Raw genomic sequence first — 14,414 nt, 5'->3', positions numbered from 1 at the left:
ACCTACTAGAACATTATCCTTGGACAAAACGTCTCGTTTGGCACCCTCAGCTTTACTTTATGATTTTCTCTGTACATAAGATATGGGTGAATGAATGAAAAGGCCTTTGTGCCTACAGGCAGAGACAGCCCTGGCATGTACATGCCACTACTTGCTTCTATCTTCTTGTTTTATAAAGAAGACTGAGGACACGCTTTTTAGTATCACTTAGAACTGGTAACATTCACCTCCCCACCGTCATCAGGGTCTCACTGCAACGCAAGCTTGGAACATTCATTACAGAGAAGTGATTACGTTATTTGGCAAATCAAAGGTCAATAGCCCACAGCAGAGGAATAAACTACAGCATCCCGGGGGCTTAGATTTTAGGAACAGTAGCAGATAAATGCAGTGCCTGAGTACATTAAGTTCTCCAGGATTGTGGTTTTGAAGACATCCCTGAAAGGCACGTCTGCTTTGTTTGAATTTGCACAGAATCTGAAACACTACAACATGCTTTTGATGCATCTCAGATGTCAACAGTCATAGTTTAGAGGGTTTTTTTATCTCCTTTTATTATTATTTATTTTTAAAATAATCTTGCTTTTCAAGGCACAAAGAAAAACACTTCCTACTAACAGGTCTACAAAAGCTACTTGAAGTAGCAGTTCCTTTTAGACCTGAGCACTGGACAGAAAAACAAATGATCCACAGCAGCTGCAAACAGTAGCAACAAGAATGAAAACAGTCATTTTGCATTCCAAATTTTGCAGACCTAATCAGCCAATTTATTTCAGTAATTAAAAGGTAATCTGAGCACTCACCAACAAGGACTTCAACAGCAGCTAAAGAATCATCCTCCCAATCCATTTCTTCTTGTTTTTCCTCAGATCCCTCCTTCAGGTTAGATGTGACAGGATAAAACTGCTTCCATTCACCAATAAGTTTTTTTGTTGATGAATCAGAAAGCTTGAATGACTGCCCTGTGAGGGTGCCATTTAATCCAAACGGACTCAGAATAACTACAAAGACAAACAAAAATACATTGGAGACTATGCCTAACCGAAATTCACTCTCCCCCACCCGAAACAGTGTTGTTATTTCAGCCACAGCAGACAAAAAAACTTACCACTGGTAAGTCAGAAAGCACCCTAACCGCATTTTACTACACTGTACAAGTTGTTGGTAGGAGGTACACAGTGTTAAATATCTCTGTACTGTAAGAACCAAGGTACCACAATAACAATTACAAATTAATCTATTTGAACAAGCAACAAGCAAGTTTTCATCTTGGCTGGCAAGGAGTCCCTAAGATACAGGTGGGATAAAGAAACACTTTCAGACTCTGGCAGAATTATGGTGTTTCCTTGTCCTTGCATTCTGCTTGGTACAGTTACAACAACTATGTATATACAGGGAAGTATCTGTTTCATGTTTAGTCTTGTCCATATTAGGAAAGCACAGCTGCTGTTATATTGCATTCCAAAAAAAGCAAGCTGGGACACTGAGCATTAATAAACAAGGGCAGTGTGTGGTCATGCAGGAGAACTGATTTCTGTAGCCAACAGAAGTGTGTCCAAGACAGGGACGATCAAACAGCCCACTAACCAGACTCAGACCCCATCCCTCCTTTGTCTTCGAGAGCACAGCCTGCATCTGCTGGTGGAATCAAAGCAATTTACAGGAAGAGCCAAATCAGAAGGGGTAGGGGGAGTGAACAGATTAGGTCTGTTGAGTCAAAAAGAGGGGTTGAAGAAGATATGTGGGGGTTATACAGCAAAAATATTTAAGTCACCAATAGGACAGTACTTTGAAATTAAGTTTCTGTCAAAGACAAATTACTTGGCTCCATGCCAATAAATTAATATGGAAATCATCCACCAAGTGGCTTCTGACCACGTCAAGGCAGGGGATGTTTGGGGAGAATGGGTAATCGATACAAAACAGATAACACCTCTACTCCTAATTCCAGTCTTTGCCAGAAGTCCTCACTCTGAGCAACTGAAGGATTGATTCATTTTAATACTCACTACTGAGTGGCAAACCCTACCTTGAAAAGGGCTGTTGGACTGCTGGGCAAGAGTGAGGTGTTCTTCACTGAGCAGGTACACAGGCTGGTGCTGACTGATTTCCACACTGGTGCAAACATTGCTGTCTCCATGTAAGAAGAAGGTAAATGAGCAGGACAAGTGCTCGCTGGGGAAAGAGGGAGAACAAAAAGAAAAACAAAATTAAGTCTAAGACTTATTTTAAGCTGATGGCTTTCTCATTAGTTCCAAAGCATTTCCTCCTAAAAATATTCATTCCTGAAGTAACCAAAACTCTCTTCTCCCTATGTAGCCAGAAAATCCTAAATACTTATTCCCTTGAAGCATTTACTAAGTATTCTAGCCCAAAGTTCAACCAGTTGGAAGACAACCCACCCTGAGTTTTCAGTCTCTTCAGACTGACACTTTGTATCTTCAAGTGTGGGGGGAAATTGAAAACAACCTGTTTTGGTGCTTTTTTTTCAAGGCAAAAAACCTAACTTAATACTTCCATATTTTGCATATTTAATTAAAATATTTCAGAACATTATCAGTTATGTCACATCTAGGTTCTATTGCCACAGATCCACTAAGCAGAATTTATATTTTAAGAATTATGTTTAGCATTGGCCAACAAATCAATTGTTTAAAAGCACCAAGAAGAACTACAACAGCTTTGAAGAGTGCTGGGTTTGGGGGTTTTAGTTTATCTTCATATTCCTGAAGCCTACAAACTAAAAATGAAATCACGCACCTACACACGGAAAGGAAGGCACAATCAATTAAAAACAACCCCAAAGCTTAAAGAGCTGTTGAAGTCATTAAAGCAATGTTTAATATCAGATAAGTCACTGATTGCCAAAACCCTCTGGACCAAAGGAAAAAAAAATGAAAGAGTACAAGAAAAAACAAACACCCCCAAATAAACTTATATTCTTCATAGAGCTCTAAATTAAATGATGTGTTCACAGTGCTGTACAGAGTTACTCATTAGCCACTCCATGAAATCTCCTGCTTCCCAAGATCATGCTTCAGAGACTTCCCCCATCTTTGCAGCTCTGCAATTGCTATTTTGTTACAAAAATATAGATAAAGCTCTGCAAGTGCAGCTATCAAAATATTTTATGTTGCATCCAAATCTCTTCAGTGGTTTATCTGAAATGTATTTTACCAGTTGTAATTAAAGGGCAGGAATAGAGGCAGGTAAGGCAACAACCCCCATGATGCTGTAAGCAGCAGTACATCTTCATACCCAGCTCCAGCTGAAAAACCTTGGAGAGTTTGTCTTTTTGAAGAAGTTGTCCAGGCAGAGCAGTTTTCAGTTACATTAGCTACAAGTTCTCTCAAGTGTCTGCCAGACTAATACACTCCCACAGGAAAAGAACAGATGTTTAAAAGCAAGAGGATTCTCTTCACGTTGGACACTCAATTAAGTCCACCATCTCAGTAGCAGAAGAATGAAAGTCAAGGAGAACCTTAAAAATACTTCATAAGCTACTGTACAGAAAACAAACCCTTCTCTGTAAGGGGAGGGGGCAAGATCGAGCACCTGCTCAGTCTCAGGAAAAAAAACACAACAAACAAGTCAAGGGAAAGAGACTAAATTGAGTCAGACAGGACAGCAGACACTAAAGCTTTTTTCACAAGATCAGATGAAAAAGACACTCCATAAACTACTGTAGCCTAAGACTGTATGAATGCAACATCACTATTTCCCCCCAAAATAGAGCCCATCAGCTAACACTCGGGATCACATGCATGCTCTCTGACCTCATGAAAGGCTTGCAAGGCTTAGACTACAGCAAGAGAACACAAAGCAAGTTTTTCCTTCCTAAAGAAAATACAAAGAGAGCTCCAGGGCATGAAGAGCTCACAAATCCCAAGCATCTGAGCAACTCTATTAACATTCGACCTCCCCAGGTGCAGTTACTGGATACATCTTCAGCGTCATTCCCAAGAATTTTCTTTCCTCCACCAGCAGGTAGATGGTGGAGCAGTAAACTGTAAGGGAAAACATTTCTGGACTTGACACAGTTCATTCAGCCTGTGAAAATAGAGATCTCAGCTCACTGAGACTCACCCCAAACACTCAGAGAGCAGCCACCAGGGTTGTGACTGCAATGAGAAAAAGGGCGCAATGTTAAGTATATGGCTTTACATACCAGCAGGTATGAAATTAGGGAATTAAAACATTTTGAGGGCGAGAGAAGCCACGAACCGTTTGAGGAAGAACAGGAAATGCAGCACACTTACTACACCAGTAACTTAAAGTACGCCATGAAATGAGCTCAATGAGGAACTTTCCAAGTGGCTGGCTCTGACTGAAGCAGAGCAGTCTCCAAGGTGCATAGAGTTGACAATGCTGATTTGCTGTTCGATTTGAATTGTGTTTTAGGGACAAAGAAACCCTCCAGTATCTAGCAAATGAGTGAATTACCTCTATTCATTGACAACTACATAACACAACTGCTTCGTTAACCCAGCTCCTGACAGAATGCTCCCTGCAGATGAAATAACACTGCTCAGGAATCCCACTGAAGTTTTATTCCCAAAACGCAGTGATGATGCAGCCAAGCATTTTGTTGAAGATTTCAAGTTCAAGTGAAGTCAAAATGAGTAAACACCACAAAATTCCTATACAAAAACCTGATTAAACTTTAATCCTTATGCAAATAGTTGAAGACCAGTTTTCAATTTGATTTTTTTTTTTAATCATATTGGATGGTTTAAGGTGAAAGAGTGGAGAGTATTCTTGGTTCTGAGTGACAAACAATTTCCAGGCTTAGTATAAAGGAGGCAAAGTTTAAAAATAAAAGCACATATTCTTTAAATACACTTTCAATGCAATTAAGCTATGCCTCTTGTAAACACCACATTATTACACAAATAAAGGGCAGACAATTGTAGCATAATCTGATGGAATTCAAATAAACCAAGACAAAAGAGAAGCATCAGCATGATAACAGAAGCACTTCAATTCATTACACTGCAAAACGAGTCCGAAGAAGTAGCAAGGAAAATTCAAGGTCATCATGCAAAGGCCAAATTTTAAAAACACACACCAAACTCCCCCCTCCCCTCCCAGCAAAACCACACAAACAGAAACCCCCAAATTAGAATTCTTTTCTCCCTTTACTCAGCAGGGGAGAAGTTTCCAACAAAATACTCAAATAAGAGAGTAGCCATTGTTGTTGCTGATATCATTCAAGCAGCTTTGGCATGCAAGCTGCCAGCACGCTACTATTAGGGCAGGGAGAACAGCTCTACCGTGGTACAATTCATCCTACACAAGCAAACATGAAAAAAATGTATAACTAGAACTGTTGAAAATTAAGTGTTTAAACAGAACAGTGATGCGCACGACCTCAGGGCTTTGTTTCAGTACTTCTAGAGGCCCAGCAAAAACGTTTTATGTACCATAGGATAATATTGTTTCATTGCAGAAATACACAGTACTGTGCAAGGGAAACAAGATTTCCACATGGCACACACAGCATCTCCTGAAAACGCCAATCTTCTTTAAACTAAAGTTAACACGAAAGGCAAAGCCAACTCCATGTACTCAAAATGTAGCATTACATTTCTTCCTAGCTACTCATGCTCAGAAACTGTCTCTTCACATTTAACATTGTAGTTTCTGTTAGGTTACAAGAGGGTTTTTTTCACCTGTATTCACAGGGAAGACATGAAGAATCCTAATTAAAATTAAAACCTAAAAGCCATACTGACTCTTTCTTGCAGCGGAGTGGAGAAAAGGAGGAAGGAAAATAAAGAACAGAGCTTTAAAGTTAGTGGGTGAATCTATACACACCATTTTATGGGCTTTGCAAGAAATTCTAGAAACATGCCTTTTCTAAAATATATATATATATATTTAGTTAATATATTTGTAGATTCCCCATTTCCTTAAGTCCCCCCACATTGATGGCTAGTACATGATGCTACCTCAATCCCAAGTCAGGAGGAAATCTCTCAAACCAATTAAAAAAAAAAACATATATATATATATCACTCTGCCCACCATTTCTCTAAGTCTCTCTCCTAGTCTCAGCCAAAAATCCTAATCAAGGAGAAAGCAAAAAAATAGTCATTTATTTATCACTTTGGGCTAAATAGGCAAATTACCTTTACAATTCAGTCAAGGACACAATAACAGAAAGCAAGCTGGTGGTTTCCTGCCTAACACAGAGTTCATCCTAGCTTTTTATTTGAAGACCTTTAAATAGCTCAGAAGATCACTAGATAATTTGTGCAGAACATCTCATGACTGAAATACTAAAACAAAACAAAAAAACAACAATTATACCCAATGCTCAATTTTTTTGTTGTGAAGTCCTTAAAACGCAGATGCAGCATAAAAATAATAGCTTGTCTCAAAGCTTGTGTTAATTTCCTCTTTTTTTTAAATAGCGAATTCTGAAAGCAAAACCTTAGTTCTCTCAAAAATCTCATTTTTTTGCCTGAATATGAAGTTATTAGCCCATTAATATTTCTAATTAACTCCATTTCATTAAATTCTAATCACAGAATGTAAATATCAATAATCCAGTTTCCAAGTGATCTCTGAATACAAATGTGTCATCAGAATGAGCATTCTTTATGAACTTTGATCTGAGCATACCAGAATTCAGTCAGAATGAGTTCCAACACTGAAAGCAACTTCAACAACAAAAAGACTCCGCCTTTGGATTTAGTACTATTTTAAGCAACCTTCATCCCTCACCTATGCTCCATTAAAATCCATTTTTTATTCCCCTGTGCTCCTTCTCTTCACTCTCTTCAGTGTCATCATATGAAACAAAGATGTTTCAGTTTCAGGAAAAAAAAAAAAAAAAAGATGGTGATTCTGTGTGAGAAGAAACTGAAACTGATGTGGACAACTTCAATACAATTTCTACTTCTACTTTTGCAGGCGAAATTGAAGGGTAGGAGGGAAAAAGCACACTAAAATTTACATATACATGAGGTTTCTACACCTCCATTAGCAAATCTCAAAATACCTTCTTGATAAAAAGGTAATTAGGTCTGGGTTTTTTTTCCTCCACATTAGTACTTAGTGCTTCATATCTTCAAAGTGCTTCACAAACATCAGCTGCATTAGAACCTCACTAATCCACACTTCACTAGATTGCACACTTCAAATCAGCACCACACTAGGGCTGAAAGGCAAGAAGACTGCGACAGCAGAATCAACAAGGAAGTCTCCAACTAATAAAACCTACAACACATTTAATAGCAAACTCAAAAAAGCATCCAAATGTTTCACCTGACAGATAATGATTTTTTTTCCCCCTGTTTGGTTGGAGGGGGTTGTGGGAGGTTTTGTTTGATTTACTATCTTATATTTTCCTAGATTGGTCTTTGTAAATGACATTTCAGTTGAATCGAGTCAAAAGCAATACTAACTCTTCCAAAATGTTTACCATATCCTTATCAACCACATACTTTATCTTGCCATTTCCTACAGGAGGAAAATAGACATTGCAAAGCAAAATCAGTGTCCCAGAACTAACAGCTGTCACAAATTAGGATGCTATCATTTCCCTGTCAATGGGGTAGAACACACCCTGTTTAGGAGCACAAACATCAGCTACAGTTTTAAGTCTCTAATTAATATGCATCATTAATTCAGGCTGATATAAAATATTTGCCAAAAATTGGTACATGCTGGCCAACACCCAGACCCCTTCAGGGCATTTTGACCAAAAATCAATATATCATGACTGGCCGACAACAATTAGCAGCAGCAGCAGTAGAGCTGGGAGTTCCCAACTGATGATCATAGCTGCCCAAACAGAAGCATCCCCAAACAGTTATTCTTCACTACAGACTATTTTGGTATGCTACTTCAATAAACTTCAAGTGTCCAAGAAGACCCTTTTTAAAAGGTGATAGTTGCCTTCTACAGTAAATTATTGGGCTGGAGAACACGGTGTTAGAATTAAAGAGGGGTTTTCTGGGAAATAAGAACTGAAATAAGGTTTTAAGGTCACACACACAGACCATGAAGCCCAAATACTCTTCATATTCAGTTACTAGTTTGTTGGGTTTGAGGTTTTTCCCCCTTTTTGCTGTACCAGGTTAAGAGACAAAACTACAGCAACCAGCACAGGACAGAAAACAAACATAGCTGCCAAAGAGTAAGACTGGAGGAACTAAATACCTGACCATATGCTCAACATGCACTACACCATCCTCTATCCTACAACACATTGCACCATAAGCTTTGTTCTTTGTCAGCCAACCCTCTGGGGCTTTTCATCACAGAGAAGAAAGAGTGAAGCTGCCAAGCCACTTGAGGCTTTCTGAGCTAACAGAAGAAAAAGCAGACGCAACTCCCTCAAGAGGACCTATCTACCACCTTTTCTTTGTAAGTGCTTGTTCAGAGCAGTTCTTTGCAACTGCATACATCTTCCAGGTACAGCCACAACACTGCAGTGCACTAATGAAGAGCAACTTTCTATGCAGCCACCTTCATACCTATGCACGTCGAAAGCAAGCTTTCTTTTCAACACAGCATCTTCAGTTTCCACTCACCATCTGTAAGCCTGAATTACAAACCTCCACAAGATTAATTCAGCCTAGAAAGGAGCAGGAAATTAAGTACACATTTGCTGTAATAAGCAAAATATGATAGAAGTAAAATACTGAAATCAGATTGTCATATTAACACAGCACTAAAAACAACTGCATGGAAAAACTTTGGAGATTTCTTGATTTAAGAAATTAAAAAGAAGAAAGAAAAATCACACAAACAAAAAAATCTCAGCCAAACAAAAAAAGAAAATCCACATATGCAAGAAAAGCCCACAAATGGCTCCAACTATTGAATACTTCAGGGGCTTTCTTTGGATTTGGTGTAGTTATTTTGGAGGACATTGTTTTGCTTTTTAAGCACTGGGGGCTGAGGGAAATAAGGGATAAGATAAATTAGCTTCTAGTTCTCCAGGAAGAACATGTTATCATACACACTCATTACACTGCAGTACTACTTTTTATGATAAGAGTTTGAATCATCATTAATCAATTCACAAACATGCCTTTCTTGCCCTTGGCTACAAGTTCCCCTTTAACATCAGAATTTGTATCAACCCCATCACAAGATCTGCACTTCAAGCAGACACAGTGGCATTAACATCCTTAATGGCAAAGCACAAAGAAATCCAAACAAATGCACATTTACATTCTCTAGCCAGTTACATATTCTGTATCTTAACATGAAGTAATAAGATCTCAAAATACAGATGCTTCTCTAGCCACTGACAATAAGATGGAACTGCAGACATTTTCCTAAGCATCTCTGAGCAACTCCCTATGGTCATGAAGGCAAACATAGCAGAGAGCTGATTTTGACGATAACACAAAGAAAAAAACATAGCTAATAGCAAAGTAGGAAAAAACCTTCCAGTTCAAAGCACATCATTAATGACTACTGTCAAAAGGCTCTCCAAAATGTTTTTCACACAGCTGAGAATGTTTTGATTTTACTAAGACCTACGAGTTGAAAATATTTATTTATTCTATAACCAAGTTACATGCTCTAAAACAAATACAAGCGTAGCAAATTGCCTGTATTCCTGAGGAAGTCATAGTCACCTTCAAGACTTCCACATTTTTTAATTAATGAGCTTAGCTTCATCTCAACAAAAACAAGGCTGAATTAAAAAAACCTCTTTTAGTACACTACTAAAATTACAGCATGACATCTTACAAAGTAGCAAGCAGTTTTTCAGAATGCAGCTAGAAGTTTATATACACATAAAAATTATTTCTCCAGAAACAAGTTATAAGCAACATTACAAAGAGTTAGCTTGTGCTCCAGTATTACAGACTTTAAATGAGATTAGTAAACTTGTCACCTTATATTTTAGCAGCCTTTAATTATGGAGGATGCAAATCTCAATTATCTGAGCTTGAGCTTTCACACTGCTGGAAAAAATACTAATCCAGAACACAAAACAGCTAACAGTAGACCTTACTCTCTCAGAGACAGTGGAACAGCTTTCACTCTATTGCTCCTTCCTGTTCTGAAACATTTACAAACATCTTGCTAAGCCAGATTTTTCCAAAGTTCAGAATTTAAAAGCGTTATAAATCTTTTTCATTTAACGAAATGTAAAGTATCTCTGTGGTGCATTTATTATCTTACTGTTCAGTGAACAAGAAGAGCATTGATTTATTGTCGAAAGCCAAAACCAAGCAGTCATATCTTTTTTATTTTTTCCTGATGAGCCAACTACCACTGCAACTTAAGCTAAATAGGAGAAAACTGCTTTGTGATGTAAAGTGCTAAATTTGTCTGCTTGTAGTCTCTGTAGCAACCCAATATTCCAAAGAGACAATCATGTGATCAATGCTCTCAGCTCCTGCTGTTTATCCTGCACTGTCCTACTTACAGAAGCTCTCAATTCCAGCTGTCTACAGCAAAAGGAAAAACATCACCTGCTCTCCTGCCAGTACATGATGCCAGAACAGCCTCATTAGAGCTGTTGTAAAAAAATGTTGACATTGTTTGATTTACAGATTAACAAAGAGAAGAAATTTACACTGCAGAAAGAGTTGAACAGACTAAATAGCAAATATTCCAACAGTAGTAAGGAAGAGCCCTGTAGGTTCAGCTATTAAGGTTTCAAAATAAATATATAGAAATAAACACAAAACCTGTGGCTACATCCTGATCTTGTATGGTTAACTGTCTCAAGCAGAAGGTTTTAAGCTTTAGCACCCAGAAACATCCTCATTCTGTTCCTTAGTAACTCACAGAATCATTCTAGAGGGATCAAGCAGCAAACTGACCTATTCCTATGGAAAGGACACCCATGGGACATAGGCAGCCAAAAGGGGAAAAAAGGCTGAAATGTGGGCTCAGGACTGAAAGCAGAACGTGCCCTTTGTCCTAAGGATAGTGAAGACCAAACAGACAATAGCTCATCTCATTCATGTTACATTATCAATACATACCTTTTTGAAGTAGACACCAAGAGCATTTTCACGGCCCAATTATTAAAAAAACAAAACAAAAAACAACCAAACAACACAAAAAACAACACCAAACACACACAACCAAACAACAAAACAGCCAAACCAAAATACCACTCCCCTGCTGCAGCCATTCAGCAGTGCAGATCTGCCAGTACCCTCACACCAGGCCCAGCAATCCCATCCACTGTGGCTACCTCTTCCTCCCAGCAGAGAGAGGGGGAAAAAAAAAAGTTCACAACTATAATAACCATGCCTTCAAATCAAGATAAACACATTCACAAAGACTCAAGAAACACCCCCAAAGCACACAGAATGTTCTTCAGCACTCATATTCCATGAAGTCATGTAGCTGTTATTTACATCAGGTAGGTAAAATCATATTTCCATGGGAAAAATAAAAGGACACTGAACTGGCATTATAAAATCCTGCACTCAGACTAACATTAAACAGCACTCACAGGTACCTGTGAAACCTGTACAGCAAGTTTAGTTTTGTAAGCTATGATAAGCTTATCACAATTTTCTAAGTGGATTTTTGGGGTTTGGGGTGTTTTGTTTGTTGGAATAGTGGTGGGTTGTTTGGGGTTTTTTTTTGGGGGGGGTTGTGTGTTTTGATTTTTTTAGGTGAACTCAAAGACAAGTTCTGGTTTGCCATCCATTGCAATTGGTTATATTATTTCCTATTCCCAAGGTGTGTGGGGGTGAAGGAAAGCAAGTAACATATAAGTGATACAGTAGCTTTCAGCATTCTAGATTTTCAGTTGTCTATCAGATCCTCCCACAAACTCAGGACTATTCAATTGTTTGCTTACTGGTACTTCAATTATGTTAAAGTTTAGCAAGTTGTAATTATTACAAAAACGTCAGGATACATCCTCCACATAAACACTTCATACTTTTGTTTAATTTCATGAAGAGCATGAGATTAAGTACTCTTTAAAGGAATTGTATCTAAAAAAGTGTTTAATCTGACAAGTTTCCTAATCATGCTTCTTCTGGGTATATACTACTATTTATTCATCCAGATGGCAAGAGGAAACTCTAATCCAAAGGCTGTTATTTCAGCAGCATAACCAGAAAAGGTAGATGGGCAGCTGGGTGCAGTAAATCACAATCTCCATCTCACACATTTAAGGTGTGGATTTTTGACTCCTGCATACCCAACCTACTTCTGAGCATGCCAAGAACACCACCTTAGGCTGCAAAGGAGAAAAGACAAGGACATTCCTATTTTCCAAACTTTGTAATTTAATATGCAGTCATTTAACCACATTATTGAGCTTCTGTAACCTACCTTGCCTTAAGTGATTGAGAAAGGTTGTGACAAATACTGAGGCAATGATTTCCCCCCCATTTAGTTACAACTAAGACCATTATCAAAAACCTTCTCTTTAATCTTTTATTCTACTGTTACTCTCCTGTTGATCCCCATCACCCACTCCTGAAAATTGAAAATCACCCTCTTACAAATAAGCAACAACAAAACTCCACCGCTCAGCTCAGGGAGTCAGTCACTCCATTCCTGGCCTACCTATAAACAGACGTGGAACTGGCATACTTGAAAACCTCAGACAGTTTCCTCAGGCACAGTAATCGTGACTTGTTCTCACAGATCAAGTTTCATCAAATACATGACTGTCTCACTTTTCTTGATGCTGGTTTTAGACTTGGGAGAAGCAAGCAGAGGGAGGGAAGAGCAGGTCATGGTTATTACCTTGCAGATTTGGTCACCGTGCAGCATGCAAACATCTCAGGTCTTTACTTCCTCCATAGCAAATACTTTAAAGATATATTCTACAATCGTATGAGGTTAGTTTAACAAGTTTATTTGTTTTAGGAGTTGCATTGTTAAAGATAATTGAGCAGTGAACACTTGGAACTAAGTAATTCCACCTTTTTGGTCATCTATTCACATATCACAGTGTCACCAGTTTATGAATGTTTAGGACATTTGAAAATTAAAATGCATGCAACACAATGATGGAAAGGGTTTATGGTTTGTTGTTTTCTTGAGGCCTTTTGTTTGTTTGAGGAGGGAGTGTTTGGCTTTTGGGGAATTTTTTTTCCTTTTTTTCATCTGGAATTTGTTGTTTGGTTTAGGGGTTTTGTTTGTTTGTGGTTGCTTTGTTGTTGTTTGCTTCATTTAGTTTTTTTAATAAAACCTTAAACAAAGAAGAAAAACAGAATAACAGACAGGAAGCCCTGCTGCATAAAGATCACTCATCACAGCCAAACACTTAGTAGAAATCACAGCCCTAGTTCTGTTGCACTGCCACATACATAGGAAAAACTCAACATGACTGACTTCTGTTGTCAGGAGACTAGAAATTCTCACATTCTGGAACCACATGCTTTCAAAGAGAACTCAGAAAAATCCAGGCAGGATCAGCTTCAAATGAAAGCAACAGCTCTATCTGCACATCCTTTCAAGAGAAAGGGAAGAAGTGGGACTAAAGCTCCTGCACATCACTCAACCTCAGCTCCAGAGAGCACACATTATATTACCTCCACCAACAAGAGCAGTGGCTACTCAGTCCCTAATCAAAGTCTTCCCAACTAACAACTGCCATGAAGAACAACCAACCTTATCAGAATCTGAAACTGTAATACACAAGTCTATAGAGCAGCCAGTCAAGTCCCAAAGTGCAGGGCAGTGTAAACTATGATCTGAAGCGGACTTCATATCCCCAGTACATTCAGTGCCTAAGTTACATCAGCATGAGAATTCTAAACTCGAGGTTTCTGAACATTAATGCAAAGAACAATCCAAAAGAAAGCAAAGGAAAATGACAACATAGGATGGAAGTAGGCGCTAAAGATACCAGCGACAAAATCTGAAATGGAGCAAGACACCACCAGAAGTGGGGACAAAACCCTCCTGGTTTTGCATGTGCATTGTTTCTTCCTGTACTTCTCCCATTAACCAGTGTTTTCTAAGGAAAGGATGAACACAAATTCACCAACACCACCACAGGTGACCTTTTTCTTCCTTATGAATGAGATATACAAGCAATACAGAGAAGGAATTACAACCTTCCTGAATAGAAAGGCTTTATTCCCATTGACAGATGCAGTACCTGACACATTCATCTGTGGACTCTTCCACAAAGAAGCAGCAGCATTTGTTGGAGTGCTATATATTTTTCTAACAGAAGAAGAAAGACAAAGTGTTCAGAAAAATATTCTATTTCTTCTACATCAAGAAGCTAGTATGACATGCTAATCTCAAATGCCAGTATGTTTGGAGATCAGCATTATGAACATTGCTATTATATTACTTTTTAAATGGTGAAAATGCCCAAAAGACAAAAATAGACCTGCAAAAATGTTCTGATCCTTAAACTAGGTGGACCCAGAAGAATGGTTTGGGGGAGGGTCTGTGGGTGGCTTGTTTCAAGTCAGCCACATTTACAACAGAAATAAACA

The 14,414-nt window shown here is 38.4% G+C and overlaps 1 protein-coding gene across 1 annotated transcript in view; it reads right to left on the bottom strand.

Moving 5' to 3' along the window:
* MED13 (mediator complex subunit 13) overlaps positions 1 to 14,414 on the bottom strand; it is a 59,284-nt gene that overhangs the window by 30,409 nt on the left and 14,461 nt on the right. The window contains exons 4-5 of the mRNA XM_064165836.1: positions 2,030 to 2,175; positions 804 to 1,001 (exon numbers count right to left, since the gene is read on the bottom strand). Of these exons, the coding sequence (XP_064021906.1) occupies positions 804 to 1,001; positions 2,030 to 2,175 (344 nt within the window). The remainder of the gene's footprint in view (positions 1 to 803; positions 1,002 to 2,029; positions 2,176 to 14,414) is intronic.

Source organism: Pogoniulus pusillus, chromosome 27 (genome assembly GCF_015220805.1).
Source record: "Pogoniulus pusillus isolate bPogPus1 chromosome 27, bPogPus1.pri, whole genome shotgun sequence".
Lineage (NCBI taxonomy): Eukaryota > Metazoa > Chordata > Aves > Piciformes > Lybiidae > Pogoniulus > Pogoniulus pusillus.
Note: the sequence above shows the minus strand (reverse complement) of the source record. Positions and strands in the feature narration are given on the sequence as shown.